Genomic DNA, 14135 nt, shown 5'->3' on the forward strand with positions numbered 1-14135 from the left:
CAAGATTTAACAACTGTATTTATGTCATACCTTATTTTAACCAGGTTTATATCTGAGATTGAAACCCCCAAGAAGACCTTAAATACAGTTTGGATAAAATAGGAAAAAATCATGTGTACTTTAGGTAAGAACATATTTAAAGAAATAATGTAACAAACTGTTTCTAATCTGGTATATAATCTAGTACAAAATATAAATTATGTGAACATGACAGAGTTTTTATGTAATAATACAAAATCATGTAAGCTATTTGATAAACAGTATGTGACTTATGGCTAAATAAGCTTACAATCAGAAATTTTTAAAAAATCAAAAGAAGACTGATCAATGGAGTTAGAATGATCAATTAAAGTATTTAATAGGGGTAACAGGAGTTCACAGTAGATAGTCAATAAATTTATTAAGCAATTGATATGAACAAAAGAATTAGAATTATAAAACCAAAGACTATTAGATCTGAAAGTGTATTAAAATTCAAGCTTTTCATTTTGAAGATGAGGAAGCTCAGAAGCAAGTAAAAGATCTAAATCACCTTCAAGTGCATAATTTGCGGCCGACCTGCTCCATAACAGGGTAATGAACCTTAAAGCCAGAAAATAGAGACCTGCACACACAAGGATTGAAGTGGGGGTGGCTACAATAAAGAGGAGTGAAGGACATTTACTAAAGGTCTAGTGAGTGCAAGCAGAACGAATGGTACAGCTCTGCTAGATGATCTGAGTAAGGACGCGTGTGAAAATGCTGGGTAAGGCATAGGTTAGACGGGTTACTGCCCAGTTAAGTCTGACTCCAGAGACGTTCTCACTGCCTAGGTCTACCTCTCTCAATGGGACCTGCATCCTCCACGATGCCTAGTCCAGCTCCATGGTAGAGAGCAATGGACATCAGGATTTCTTCACCAATACCTGAAGAAATGAACTCTTATACTCACTGAGATTTGTGTTCAATGGTCCCCTCTGTTATTCATTAGACATAAGGCCTGAGAATTTTACCTGATGATTTCTAGACTATTGAGGTATACTTCTAAGTGTTGAATAGGTTTTTTTTCTTTTTTCTTTTCCCTTCTTTCTTATATTTTGCCTATCTTGTTCTGGTGGCTTGTCCCTCTTCCTTTCATCTGTGATTCTGGTTTCCCCTTTCTCAGTCAGCTCCATTATTATGGCTTCATGGTTCCCAAGATTCCTGTAATTTTCTTTAAACACACATTCACATTTCCCAACTCATCCCTAGGCTTCTGTCGTCCACTTTACCTCCCTTTCCACACGCGGATGCTCATTGTCCACTTCTCAAGACTCCCGCTTTTTACCGGTAATAACCTTCCTCAATGAAGAAGCTATATGTAGTTTGTAGCACAAAGCTACTTTCCTTATGTTCAAATATAATCTTAGTAACAGCAGTAGAAATTAGTAGCTACTAATTTCTCAGATAAATTATGATGATTTTGTAAATACTCAGTGGAATTAGGAACAATCAGGCCTTTGGGTCTCCTGAATCTTCCTTCCTTATTCTGTTTCTCCACGTCAACTCTGTATCACCCGAAATGACTTCAACATTATTTCCAAATATTCACTTCTCAATGCTCTGTTTCAGCCATCCTAGCTAATTTTTTTTCCCTTAATTGAGACTTTTATCCAGATGCATGCCTTGAAAAGCAAGGCAGTCTTCCAAGAAACTTCCTGGCAACCAGAGCTTCACTGTTTGCTATCCCTCCCAAAAAGTATCATCTGTATCATTCACTTGGTAGTTAACTCATACTTACTTCAGCACTTATTTCATTTTTAAACTGGACTGCTAATTAAATTTGTCATTGTATGTGAAATGGAAAACATCAAGACTATGAGATGTGTCACAATTTTTGCAGCCTTAGTCAGAGCACCTATAGTTATTTCTTGACTGCTTGAATGACTAGTGATGAGGTATTCCCTAGAATATTTCTACAGTTTTTTCCTGGAAATCTTTTTGTTTTGCTTTGTGTTTAAATGACTTCTGGATACAGGTGTGTATAGACAACTAAATATTTAAATCTTTTTAACATTAAAAAATACCAGACTTGTTAAGAAAAATATTCTTTAAGAAAGAGTGCTGAGAATTTTATAAGATGAAATTGTAACACTTGTGATAGACAGGCAAGCTTAAAGATATAACTCCAGTACTCCAATAATACAGAAAGAAATTAATGCAAAGCCCTACCTTTAATACACTTCCATTTTCAGAGATACTAAGACCTGGCTTCTTCAGCAAAGGGCGGCCATCTTTTAACCACGTCAGAGTAGGTAAAGGAACAGCATCACTTTGGCATAATAACTCCACAGGCTGGCTAATGAGGACAGAGATGTTCTGTTCTTCTCCCATAATATTTGGAGGAACTATGTGAAAGATGAATTTTGCCTCAGAATAAAACAGGGCAGCACACTATCTTTATTAGTCATCAAAATATATGCTAAGTAGCTTTTAAACTATAAAGAATTACAATCATTCTATCATACCCTCTATGCATCTTGGTTAAGAATCAAGTATAGATGAATGAATAATTCTTACTATCTTTTTAATTTAAAAACATATTTTTTATTGGTACTAGGGATCGAACTCACGACTGTGTGCTTGCAAGGCAGGCACTTATGCCGCTGAGCTAAATACCCAGCCCTAATTTAAAAACATTTAAAACTAGAAATTTTCACCAAATGCACATTTTAGAAATTTCTAGAACTAGGTGTTACTGCTTAAGCATCTAAAAATAATAAACCATTCAAAACATTTTGGAAATAACAATGAATTAAAAGAAAAAATATTTTTAATACTTATGTTTTTTAGAAGAGGTAAAGTCACAGGGGTGAAATGAAAAATAATAGACTTCAAAGAGAACACAGATATCACTTAATTCTACCTACTAGTGCACTAAACATAAAATGGGGGACAGATAATAGTTTAAGAATAATAACATGGCTAACTAATTAAAAAAATGAGAATACTATGATTTGAAGTCTCATATTCTTGTTCCTATGATGCCTTATCAGTTTTGTATGAAATGAAGATTTTGTTAGGTGACACAATAAAGAATAAACAAAATTAGCAATTAGCTTTACAACATGCAATTACTTAAAAGGACTAAGTGAGTTGAAATCTTGATAAAATTAACATTAGGATTCCTTGGCTATATGGATTTTCAGATATTGGTCTTTTTTTGGAGAAGTTTAAAGATTCCCCTTCTCTTGGTATATGAAAGAGTAAAAAGCCATTTGTTTTAGACGCCTTAAGACCAACGCTCTCAAGAAAAGCATGGGTTCCATAATCTAACAAACACTATTTGAGGCCCATACAAAATAACTGAGAAAAAACAAACTGATGTTTAAATCAAGACTGTTATAAAAAAGCCATGTTGGAAAACTACAGAAGCGAGTTTTCCTGGATATTTCTTATTAAATCTTTAGGACAGTGGGAAAATTATTTGCAGTTTTCTGTTTTGTCTTGGTTTTGGTTCCTAAGAAAGGCTAAGTAGCAATTAGATGAATCCCAAGGGGCTTTCCAAATACTTCATTAGAAATGAAGTTTTTGAGGAAAGAATATTATTGTCTGTTACTCTTTGTTTCAGGCTCAATACCTTACCATATGGTAAGCTGAAAATGAATGAAATGGATATTAGTCAGTAGCATGGTATTTCTGGAAGAGTTTTCCATGCTATCGTTATGGTTTGTATAAAAATGTCCCTCAAAGCCTGATGTGTTCATAGGTGTGGCTTATGGAAGATGTTTGGACCACAGGGCATCAGTGCAATCAGTGAGGTCAGCAGCAGAGTGTACTGTTAGAAGGTGGGGTCTAATTGGAAAGAGAGGCTGTCTAGAGGAGGCTTTCTCTCTCTCCCTAGTTCCTTTCTTCTCTGGCTTTGTGGCTGCCACTATGTAATGTGAGCGGCCTCCCTCCATGTGCTCCTGTGCCATATCATCTCTGCCTTGGGGCCAGCTATGCCCAAACTGTAAACCAAAATAAACTGCTCCTTCTTTAAGCTGTGAATATTGACTATTTCATCTCAGAAGTGAGAAAGAGACCTAGACATCTACCATGTGTTTCCAACAGGAACGGGAGGTGAATTAAAAGAGCACATTTACGTGTTTTCTCTAGACGCAGGACTTGTGCCAAACCCTAAAGATGTATGCCAAAGGGGGCTGGGGGTGGGAGAAACCCTGCACCATGACTGGAATATACTAGTGAAGCATTTGTACGGAGATTCATGGTGTTCCTTCTGCTAAATTTAATAGTACATCCAGTCATTTGACTCTCAATAAGGTTAACAAAATCTGTGGGGTCCAAAAAGGATAGGGTTTTTTTTAATACAACACACTAGACAAAAGTTGTGAGACTAGTCCATTCAAGACTAAAAAGGCTATTAAAGGAGCAAAATAAGTACAATTAAAGCCATTCATAAGATTTCATGAAAAACACGTATTCTTATATACCTCATCACTGGAAGATCTAAACGGAATGGCCAATTTTACATCTTTCATATAATTTGGGGTAAAATTTGCTTTTATTGGATAAAAAGTAGCATGAATATTTAAAAATATATTTATGTTACATTATTTGTACACCCTATAAAAGCAAGTGATATATGACTGTAGAAGTGAAGGTTGGAAACAATCCAAGACTGCAGAATGCTATTTTACTTCTAAATGTTTCCTTTTAATTACTTTTCTTTGCAGTTAAACGAGTTGAGCCAAATTCAAAAGGAAATTGGTTTTAAAACTCAGAGTAAAAATGCAAAAATAATGAAGCATTTACTTAAGAAACATATACTAAAGCAAATCAAATTATAGCTGAGAATATGTTACTGAAATGCATCTAACTTTTTTTCCTTTCCTGTTTTTCATTTCAGACATTTTGTTTAGTCTGACAAGAGAACAAAGTTCCATTCTTCAGATCTTAACTTCCTTAATGTTACCCCTATTTTTTTGTGTGGCTACGTAGCTTAGGAAATGAACCCTGGATTTACTTGTTTCTCATTCTATACAGTATACCTGTTGAGCTTAATTACAAAAATCAGTATTCTCACAGGGTTCTAATTACTGATATAAGGAGGGAGGAATCTCTAAGAAAATTCTCTGGGCTTACACGTTCAAAGAAAATATACCATAGGAATACTTGTTTTAGTGTCTCGTCACATAGTACAATATACTCCAAATTTATTACAGGGAAAAAATTTTAAAGCAACTGCTTTTGTAACAATAGGGAAAGCTATTTAACCCACTGGATACACCTCATGCAATCTCCACACTCTACAATGTAAGTCTGAAGTGGATATATTCCTGAGGGCCAAAATTCAAGTGGTTTCCATGAGACGCAAGATTGTAGAGAATACTATTATACAATATACTGAATGGAAACAAATGATGAAACATAGGTTGGAAACTGATTTCAGATTGAACACTGAGATATTTTAATATTCACTTCTTCAGTAGTTTTACGATATATATTTCAAGTGTTAAACAAATATGCACATTATCAGACATCCACCTATACCCATTAGTCATTTAATTTTTGTACCAGATGAAAGTAACTGTTTTCAGTCTGAAAAGGTGGGATGCAAGTATATTAACAACTGATAAGGAATAGTAATGCAGATTTCCAAAATTCTTCAAAAATATCAGATCTCTATAATCTCCTAGGCCTACCTTTGACATTAATCAGTAGAAAACAGATATAGTGAAACTCAGATACTGACAGTTGACTAAAACCCAGTCAAAATTTTATCAACCCATGTTTGCCTGCTAATGACTGAGGGACCTAGGTGCCACTTGCTTGGGTTGATAATCCTTTGCTCGTGATGTTTTGCAATGGCAGTCTTTCAGTTCCTGCAAGCGTGATGGTTACACAATTCAGTGACAGAACCAGGATCCCTGGGGTTGGATATCACAAACCTGTTATGATACACACCAGCAAGTCAGGGGGTTGAATGTGACCCCAGCTTCATTGCAGGAGCAGTAATAAGAACATAAAGAGCCCCCTGATAGTATGCTGATGCTTACTGGGACACTTTATGGTATTAGGGAACAAGGAGCCTTTCTACTAAAAATTTATGTGGCAATATACCATAAGCTATTTGTGATAAGTACATTTGTTTTGGTCAAATTTATAAAGAGAAGTCAACATGGGCCACATAGTCTGTAAGTTTAAAAACTGATATTTGTAATATTGGTGAATTGTTTGGAAGTCATGTGGGAATTAAAGGGAAGGCTTTGTAGGCAGAAACTCTGAAATTCCATGGAAGAAACATTTTCATGATTCCATGGTGTGAGGAATATAATGCAAATAAGACAGAGAATAATATTTGTCAGATTTCTAAATGTTAAGGTACACCAATGATATGCATGATCTATGGATGGAGGCAGTGATGCCCCAAGTACATATGGGGGGTTTTTGCTATGAAGCAGCCAGTTCCTTCTGTACCATAGTGGTAGGAAAAAAAAACTTGATTTTTGGTTAAATTTACATCTAGTTTAACTTTTGTTCTCAATTATCATTATAATCATAGTGTTAATCACAAAATATACTGATTAGAAATATATTAAAGTAATGAAATCATTACTTTGAGAAAAGAGATGATGAAAGGTACTTAGTGAGATTATGTCTTCTAAATTGCAGAGCTGATATCGAGAGTAGTGTGCTTCAGAGTGCACTGTAAAACCAACATCCTACAGACTGGATGTGCACTTCTTAGTATCTCAGAACTTTACAAAAGGGGAGGTCAAAGTCAAACATAAAATATTAAGGGAATTTGAACTTGACCTAGTAATATAATTCTTTTATTTATTTTCCTTTTTTCCTTTTATTTTTGCAGCACCACTGATAGATCCCCAGGGTTTCACCCTGAGCTAACATTCCCATCCCTTTTTATTTTTTATTTTAGACCAGATCTTGCTAAGTTATTTGGTTACCCAGGCTCTGTTCAAACCTGTAATCCTTCTGCCTCAGCCTCCCAAAGTGTCAGAATTATAAACATGCAGCATGACACCAGATTTACTGTTCTTCTTGTAAATAAATTATTTTTAATGACATTAGGACTCAAACACATCTGTTATCAGAGGAGAAATAATTATCACTTGTCTCACCATATACTCTGAGGTCAATGTCAATTTGTTTCTCCCCAGCGGCGTTCACTGCCACGCAGGTGTATCTCCCACTGTCACTTATTTGTGCACTAGTCAATGCTAAGATGCGACCCCCAGAGAGAATCTATCAAGAAAAAGAAAGCTAAGTTACCAATATGTTCCAGTGAACACGGTAAGTATCCTTTTTCTATAATTTTATAAGGCTGACCAATTGGCATGTGCCTTCAGAGGGATTTTTACTTGGATATTTTAAGGTGTGTAACCATCACAGAAATCCCTTATATTCTCAGTGGAAGAAAGTGAGAGGCTAGATAGAACAAAACTTGCTAACAACCACTGGCAAGTCTATATATAGCATCAAATTTCATCCATACTGCACACACGCATACACAAACACATACACACAAAGAGAGAGACAGAGAGAGAGTCATTTTGGGTGCACAGATTAGAGAAGCAGAATAAGAGAAACTAATTCTAGTTTTTCTTTGGGTGAACAGATAAGTTATAATTAACCACAAAGTACTAGCTCAATAAATAAATTAGTCACATTCATTGTTCTGTTTCCTATAAATACAGTGGTTCCCTTATGCACTGACTTTAACTTTTGGTGTATGATCACAAATTCTGAATGAATGGCTTTCAAAAATAAAACTGAAGAAATAGAATCATAGGAGAACTATGTTCTCTGTTAGGCAAAATAAAACTAGACTTCAAACTCAATACAGGCACACCTCCAGGATATTTTGATTTTGTTCCATACCACTGCAATAAAGCAAATAGCATAATAAAGCAAGTCATATGAATACTTTTTGTTCCCTAGTATACAAAATAGTTATGTTTACATATCCTGTAGTCCATAAAGTATGCAATAGTATTCAGTCTAAACAGAAATGTGTATATCTTAATTAAAAAAATATTTTAGTGCTAAAAAAAAAACCCCAATAACTATCTGAGCTAACAACTTGCTCAGTGCAAGGCTGGCACAAAATTTCCTTTGTGAAACATGGAATATCTGCAAAGGACAACAAAGTGAATCAGTAAAATAAGAAATGCATTTAGATCTTCTGTGTTTTTAACTTTGAGCAAATGTAATGCATTATTACATTTTTTTGTATGAGTCAAATTTCATTCCTCATGTTGTTTCCATTAGAACTTTTCTAACTTTATTCTTTGATGTTTTCATACAAGTATCTAAGTTCTATGTGTTTTTAGGATTCATTATTATTTCCAGATACTGAAATATAAATTCTACTCAAAAATTTGTTTCTGTTGTTGAAGAACAATTCTGGCGGTATGAGCAGGAGGTGGGAGAAGGTAGAAAAGAACTTGTATCTAAAGCAAATAGCTAACACTGAATCCCTACAGATGAGGTAAGGGAACTGCTAGAATAATTGAGCTTTAAATGAATTGTTAAGACATCTCAGTTGTGTGTGGCTATGTACTTATGGGTGCATACATGTTTTTAAAAATGTTTGTTAATCTTGTTTTTCAAATCTCTTTACAGATTTATCTATTTGAACTTCCCATCTTGAATAACTGAGTGGGAGATTTCAGCACAGAAAGGGGGATACCTGGATTCCATTAGCAAAGCTAGAGACAGGACTCCCATCTTTCAGCCAAGTCACACTTGGGGCAGGGATACCTCTGGCTTCACATTCTAACCTCACCAGATTATTAACCACCACTGTTACCATGTTGTTGTTGCCAGAAATCGATGGAGGCACTGAAAAATAAATAAATAAATAAGTAAATGTATGTTAACGTCACAATATATGCAGTCAAATAGTGCAAATTATATGCAATATCCAGAATAATTTGTGTTTATGGGTGAATTTGTTGTGCTGGTTTTCTGGTTTTGGTAACTTCCTTCTGATCTCTTATTTAAAGTCTAATACTAGCTATTCTCTGAAATGGGGCAAATATTGGTAGATTCATCTCATCGATGAAGAGATAGAAATTTTGCTAACCAAAGATTTTTTAATGTCAGAATGTATTTTTATTTCTCAATTTCTGCATGTACACTATGTGTGCTCCCCTCCATCGCATACACTGCAATATTTAACTACCAACTCCCTCTTTTTCTCAGAGCCAGTAATGCAGAAATATTTATTTAATTAATATCTATGATTCTGTTAGAATGAATTCACAAGCAAGGTTATGTTGTTAGTTGAGAAGAATACCAACGACTATTTCAACAACTTATCCAAAGCAAATGTGCAACAGCATGTGAAAATTCAGTAATTCCATTGGAATCTCGTATAACGATGTTCATCAATTTTAGAACAGGGCTTATACAGAAAAATGACAAAAACACATTGCATTACATATTTTTACTAGTATTTATAAAAGTAGTTAATCTTGTTGCATACTTTTTTAAGCCAGGATCAATCTGGGCAAGGCAGGACTTACCATGAACCTGTAGACTATAAAATAGCTCTGTGGCACCAGCCGAGTTGACAGCCACACACTTATATATGCCAGCATCTGAGATCTGCGCACTTTCAATATCAATGATCTGTCCTCTGTTCAAGAAAGTTATGCTAGCTGAGCTTGAAAGTGGACGGCTATCTTTATACCATGAAATAACTGAGAGGGGAAGGAAGAAGACAATTTAATATATGAAGTTGGATCTTATCTAAAATAGTCACAATTGCTTTTTTCTTTTTAATCTATGTACATCCATATCTTCTTGGGGTTGATTTTTAAGAGAAGGTAATCTTAGGAAAACCAACATGAGTTAATATGAGTTTTTAAAATCAATTAACCATAATTTATTTTTTTATATTTCTCTAGTATGCTATTATTTTTTGATAGTAAATTCCCAATTTATTCTATTCCTTTTATATTAATTCCTATATAAACTTTGTCTACACATTTATTCAAAACCACATGTCAAACTGAGTGTGGTGGTACATGCTTGCAGTCTCATCTAATCTGAAGGTTAAACAGGAGGATCATAAATTCAAAGCCAGGGACTGTGGATTTAGCTCAGTGGTGTAAACACCTGCCTGGAAAGCACAAAGTTATGAATTTGATCCCCAGTGCCACAAAAAAAAAAAAAAAAAAAAAAAAAAAAAAAAAAAAGTTCAAAGCCAGTTTGGGTGGCTTGAGCAGCATGGGAAGACCTTGTCTCAAAATAAAATTAAAGAAGAGATCAGATTTATCTGAGGGTAGAGTATTTGCTTAGCATGTAGGGGGCAAGAACTTAGGTTCATTTGCTAACACAAACACACACGCACACATACATACACACACACCACAAAGTACACTGCACTGCAGGCTTTGAAAATTTATATTTCTGCTTCATATGAATAGTCTAACAGTGATGGGAAAATATAAAACACAGTGGTAGTCATTAGAATAACTCTGAGGTAGCACCAATTTGGCCAAGCTTCGTAACATAACTTTAGGGGCTGGTGATTTAGCTCAGTGGCACAAGTGCCTGCCTTGCAAGCAGGCAGTCCTGAGTTCAATCCCTGGTACCGATAAAAAGGAAAAAGAAAAAAAAATCCCATTGTTCATCATTAATGTAACTTTAAAAATAGAAAATCAACATAAAAAATTTAAAATTAAAAAATTCAACATAACTTTAAAAATAAAGAAAATTCAACGTGATTTTTAAAATTTTTATTTTACTTTTATTTTTAAACTACAACTGTGATTTCCGTGGCCACAATATAGAAAAAAACAATTCAACACATGTTCCTACATTAACTGGACAAACACTGTCATGTACCAGAAAGCAAAGAAAACTTAAAAATATCCTCTAGTGATAGCAATGCTTTATCCTTAAAACGTCTTCTACTATCTTTCTTTTAATAGTAACCAGGCTCTTATGCTCACAATAAATTTCATTTATTCCCCCAAATCTTAAAATATTAATAAATTACATATTGCAAAAGTAAACATACCAGGCAAAGGATTTCCTGCTGCCTTGCACTCCAGCTGGATGGGGTTGTTCACAACCACCGTCTCGTTCAGCATCTTCCCCGAAGCTTCCAGGCTCGGTGGTTCTGTAAGGGGCCACGACAGATAATTACCTCATCTGAGTAGGACATTTAGACTGAAACTGTTTGCCCAGTGAAAATTATTATTTTTTCTTCCCTGTTTTTCTTCCTACATTCCTTTCCTCCCTCTCTTAATTTACTCCTTCCCTTCTTCCTGTGTTTCTTTCTTTCTCACATACACACTGATATATTTAGAATAAAAGTAAGTAATACGACTACGTAGCATTGAAGAATGGGATGAAAAAACTGTTAATAGGTTTTTTTTGGATCATTCCTTTCTTTGTGCCAAGATAAGAAAATCCTTAAGTTTGGGGACTAGTGGTACAAAGAAAATTAAAACAATATTTTTAAAAATTCTAATTAATCTGATGGTTCTGATGATTGATTATACTTCTAAGTAACTTACCCTATCTGACCTTTTCCTAGTGAGAAAAATATCATGGCCAAAATCTCATGCTTTATATTGGACAATACTTTTTTAAATTATTTCAGGAAAATTAAAAATTTTACCTTTATGGATAGCTTTTACTTGTAACATAAAATTAATAGTAAAATATTTCCAATCTTAAATACTCATTAATAATTCTGATTTATTATTTAATGTACTTGTAAAATAGGAATTTGTAAAGTTTAAGAGGCAATATATAAAAAAGAATAACAACCCTAAACACTAATATTTTCAACAATAGTCTAAGAATTATGGGAAGGATAACAGGATAAAAAGATTTCAAGTGAACTAAATAAAGATTTTTGTCTTATTTGGAGATGATTTTGTAGGTATAAATTAGCATGTGAAGCTTGCAAAAGTATTTAAGGATTTGTTAAATTTAACTCATTTGATGAACTAGGGATTCCTACTACTTATAATCAATCAATTTATTTATTTGTTTATTGACAAATATATGAAAGAAAGAAATGAGGAAAGAAAACAAACCAGAAAGTGACTAGAACTAAATAAGTTGTCAAAAATAAAATCAAACATATAAATCAAAATCATACGTGTGAATAAATCAATTTCTTTGTTTTATTTGATGACTTTTTAAAAAGTAGAATTTTAAAGATATCTTTTTTTTAAAGATAAGCTTTAAAAATACTTTTATGGGTTAGGAGTAGTTTTTAATTAAAATCCAAGTAGATAAATTCACATGCACACATGCACACACACACACACACACACACACACACACACACACCCCAAAGAGATGTTAACAAGAGTTAGACAAAGATAAAGATAGAAAGCAATTTTACGGTGATTTCTGACAGGCTAATATTCAACACAAAAAACAGTAAGTATGTCAAACAACATGCTTTATTTTAGTCAATATGTAAAAGTTCATGAATCAAACTTTAACAATGCTCTATGCATTGTTGAACAATAAAGCAATAATTGTTATGAAGTTAGGAAATTTTGTTCAATATGTCTTACTCAGAAGTCATTTGTATACTGAAACAAATAATAAAGCTATAAAGGAGGTAAAAAATTAAATTATTCATCCAGATTATGTGTTTCTATTCTATATGTATGTGTTTATTTGTCATTAACAAAGTATAAATATTCTTTTCAAACACCAACCAAAATTCTATTTCAAAATAGAATATTAGACCAGAAGTAATAGTACTTTATAGCCACAGTTAATAAAGTATAAAAAAAGAATAGAAACCAACGATGGAAACATAAAGCTACTTAAATGGGATAAAATATTATAAAGGTGAAATCAACACAAAAGTATGGGCTTGGAAAGTTAAGGTAAAACTGATTAGTATTAGAATCTATGGGATTTTTCTGAAGTAATATAATACTGAAAAGTAATCTTAAGCCCTAATTAACCTATTTTAAAGGTAAAAGGAAAATATTCTAAACATTCAACGCAATGTCTAGAAAAACTGAAACACAATAAACAGGCTGAATAAAGAAGTAATAAAAATAAAAGCAGAAAATAACACCAAAGAAAATAAATCGAACCAAAAAAGCTAGCAAAATTCAAAGCTGTTTTTTTTTTTTTGACAGATTTAAAATAAGGTCTGTCCTCAAAGACAGAGGCCCTTGTGTGTCAAATCTGTTATTGTAGAGCTTGTTTCCAAAGACTTACCCTAAAACCCACTTGTCCTTCATTTCCTCAATTCCTTTTGTATTCATCTAATTCCTTGTGTTATTCCTTTCTCTTTAAGTGCTTAAAATATTTCTATTTTGTACAATGAATTCTGATTACCCATACTGTAATTAAGAAAAATATAAAATTTTGAATATGGCTATGTGATTCTTCCAATTGCAAAAGGAAAGACAACCAGTCCATGGCACATCCCTTCAGAACCTTTAATTACTCTTGAAGCCATCTGGACTGAAGTATGTATCAAAGGCTTTGACAGACATAGCTACTGCAGTAAAATATTGTGGTGGGAATAAGAAATATAAAGAGGTGGGAAGTGGGTTGGATATTTCTTACTTCACTAGAGAACCTTAAGAAAAAAAAGATTGAATTTCAGAAAGAATGGCAGAGTAAGGACTTGGAAACTTCACTCCTCATGAGAGAAACAGAAAATGGAAAACTGTTAAAATCCAATTTTTCATAGCTCTGGAAATTAACCAAACACTTGTAACTATCCAAGATGTGTTTATTTAAGGGGGAAAACCCCAGCTAAACCTCATTAAGAATGGTGGGTTTGTTGGCATTTTAATTCACTCTGTTTCCATCACCTCAAAATTAAAAACAAAATAGCTCCATCCTCACAGTGAACAAAACCAGCCTGATATTGGATAGAGCAAAATAAGCTAACATTGGCTGAAAACTAACATCTGAGACAACTGTCATTTGATTTGTCTGACCCTACTGCAAAAGCCTTATTTGCAGGATTTGTCTTTACATAATGTGACTCAGAATTCTCTCAGGACAAATAAACTTTTCCCCAGGTGCAGAAACAGACTGCAGAATTTGTTCAGAAAGTCATTACATAAGTTTTTGTTGTTTCTATAATGAATTACCTTAAAAGTTGGTAGCTTAAACAACACAAATCCAAACTTATCTTACAG

General features: G+C 33.7%; 1 protein-coding gene across 8 annotated transcripts in view; it reads right to left on the reverse strand.

Moving 5' to 3' along the window:
• Hmcn1 (hemicentin 1) overlaps window positions 1-14135 on the reverse strand; it is a 398189-nt gene that overhangs the window by 117426 nt on the left and 266628 nt on the right. For all 8 annotated transcript variants that reach the window (XM_063240159.1, XM_063240157.1, XM_063240158.1 and 5 more), the window contains 5 exons: window positions 11012-11113; window positions 9510-9686; window positions 8672-8823; window positions 7101-7224; window positions 2191-2366 (listed from right to left, as the gene is read on the reverse strand). In XM_063240159.1, the coding sequence (XP_063096229.1) occupies window positions 2191-2366; window positions 7101-7224; window positions 8672-8823; window positions 9510-9686; window positions 11012-11113 (731 nt within the window). The remainder of the gene's footprint in view (window positions 1-2190; window positions 2367-7100; window positions 7225-8671; window positions 8824-9509; window positions 9687-11011; window positions 11114-14135) is intronic.

The sequence above is a fragment of the Cavia porcellus genome, unplaced genomic scaffold (assembly GCF_034190915.1).
Source record: "Cavia porcellus strain 051 isolate PalLab524CR breed Dunkin Hartley unplaced genomic scaffold, mCavPor4.1 scaffold_29, whole genome shotgun sequence".
Lineage (NCBI taxonomy): Eukaryota > Metazoa > Chordata > Mammalia > Rodentia > Caviidae > Cavia > Cavia porcellus.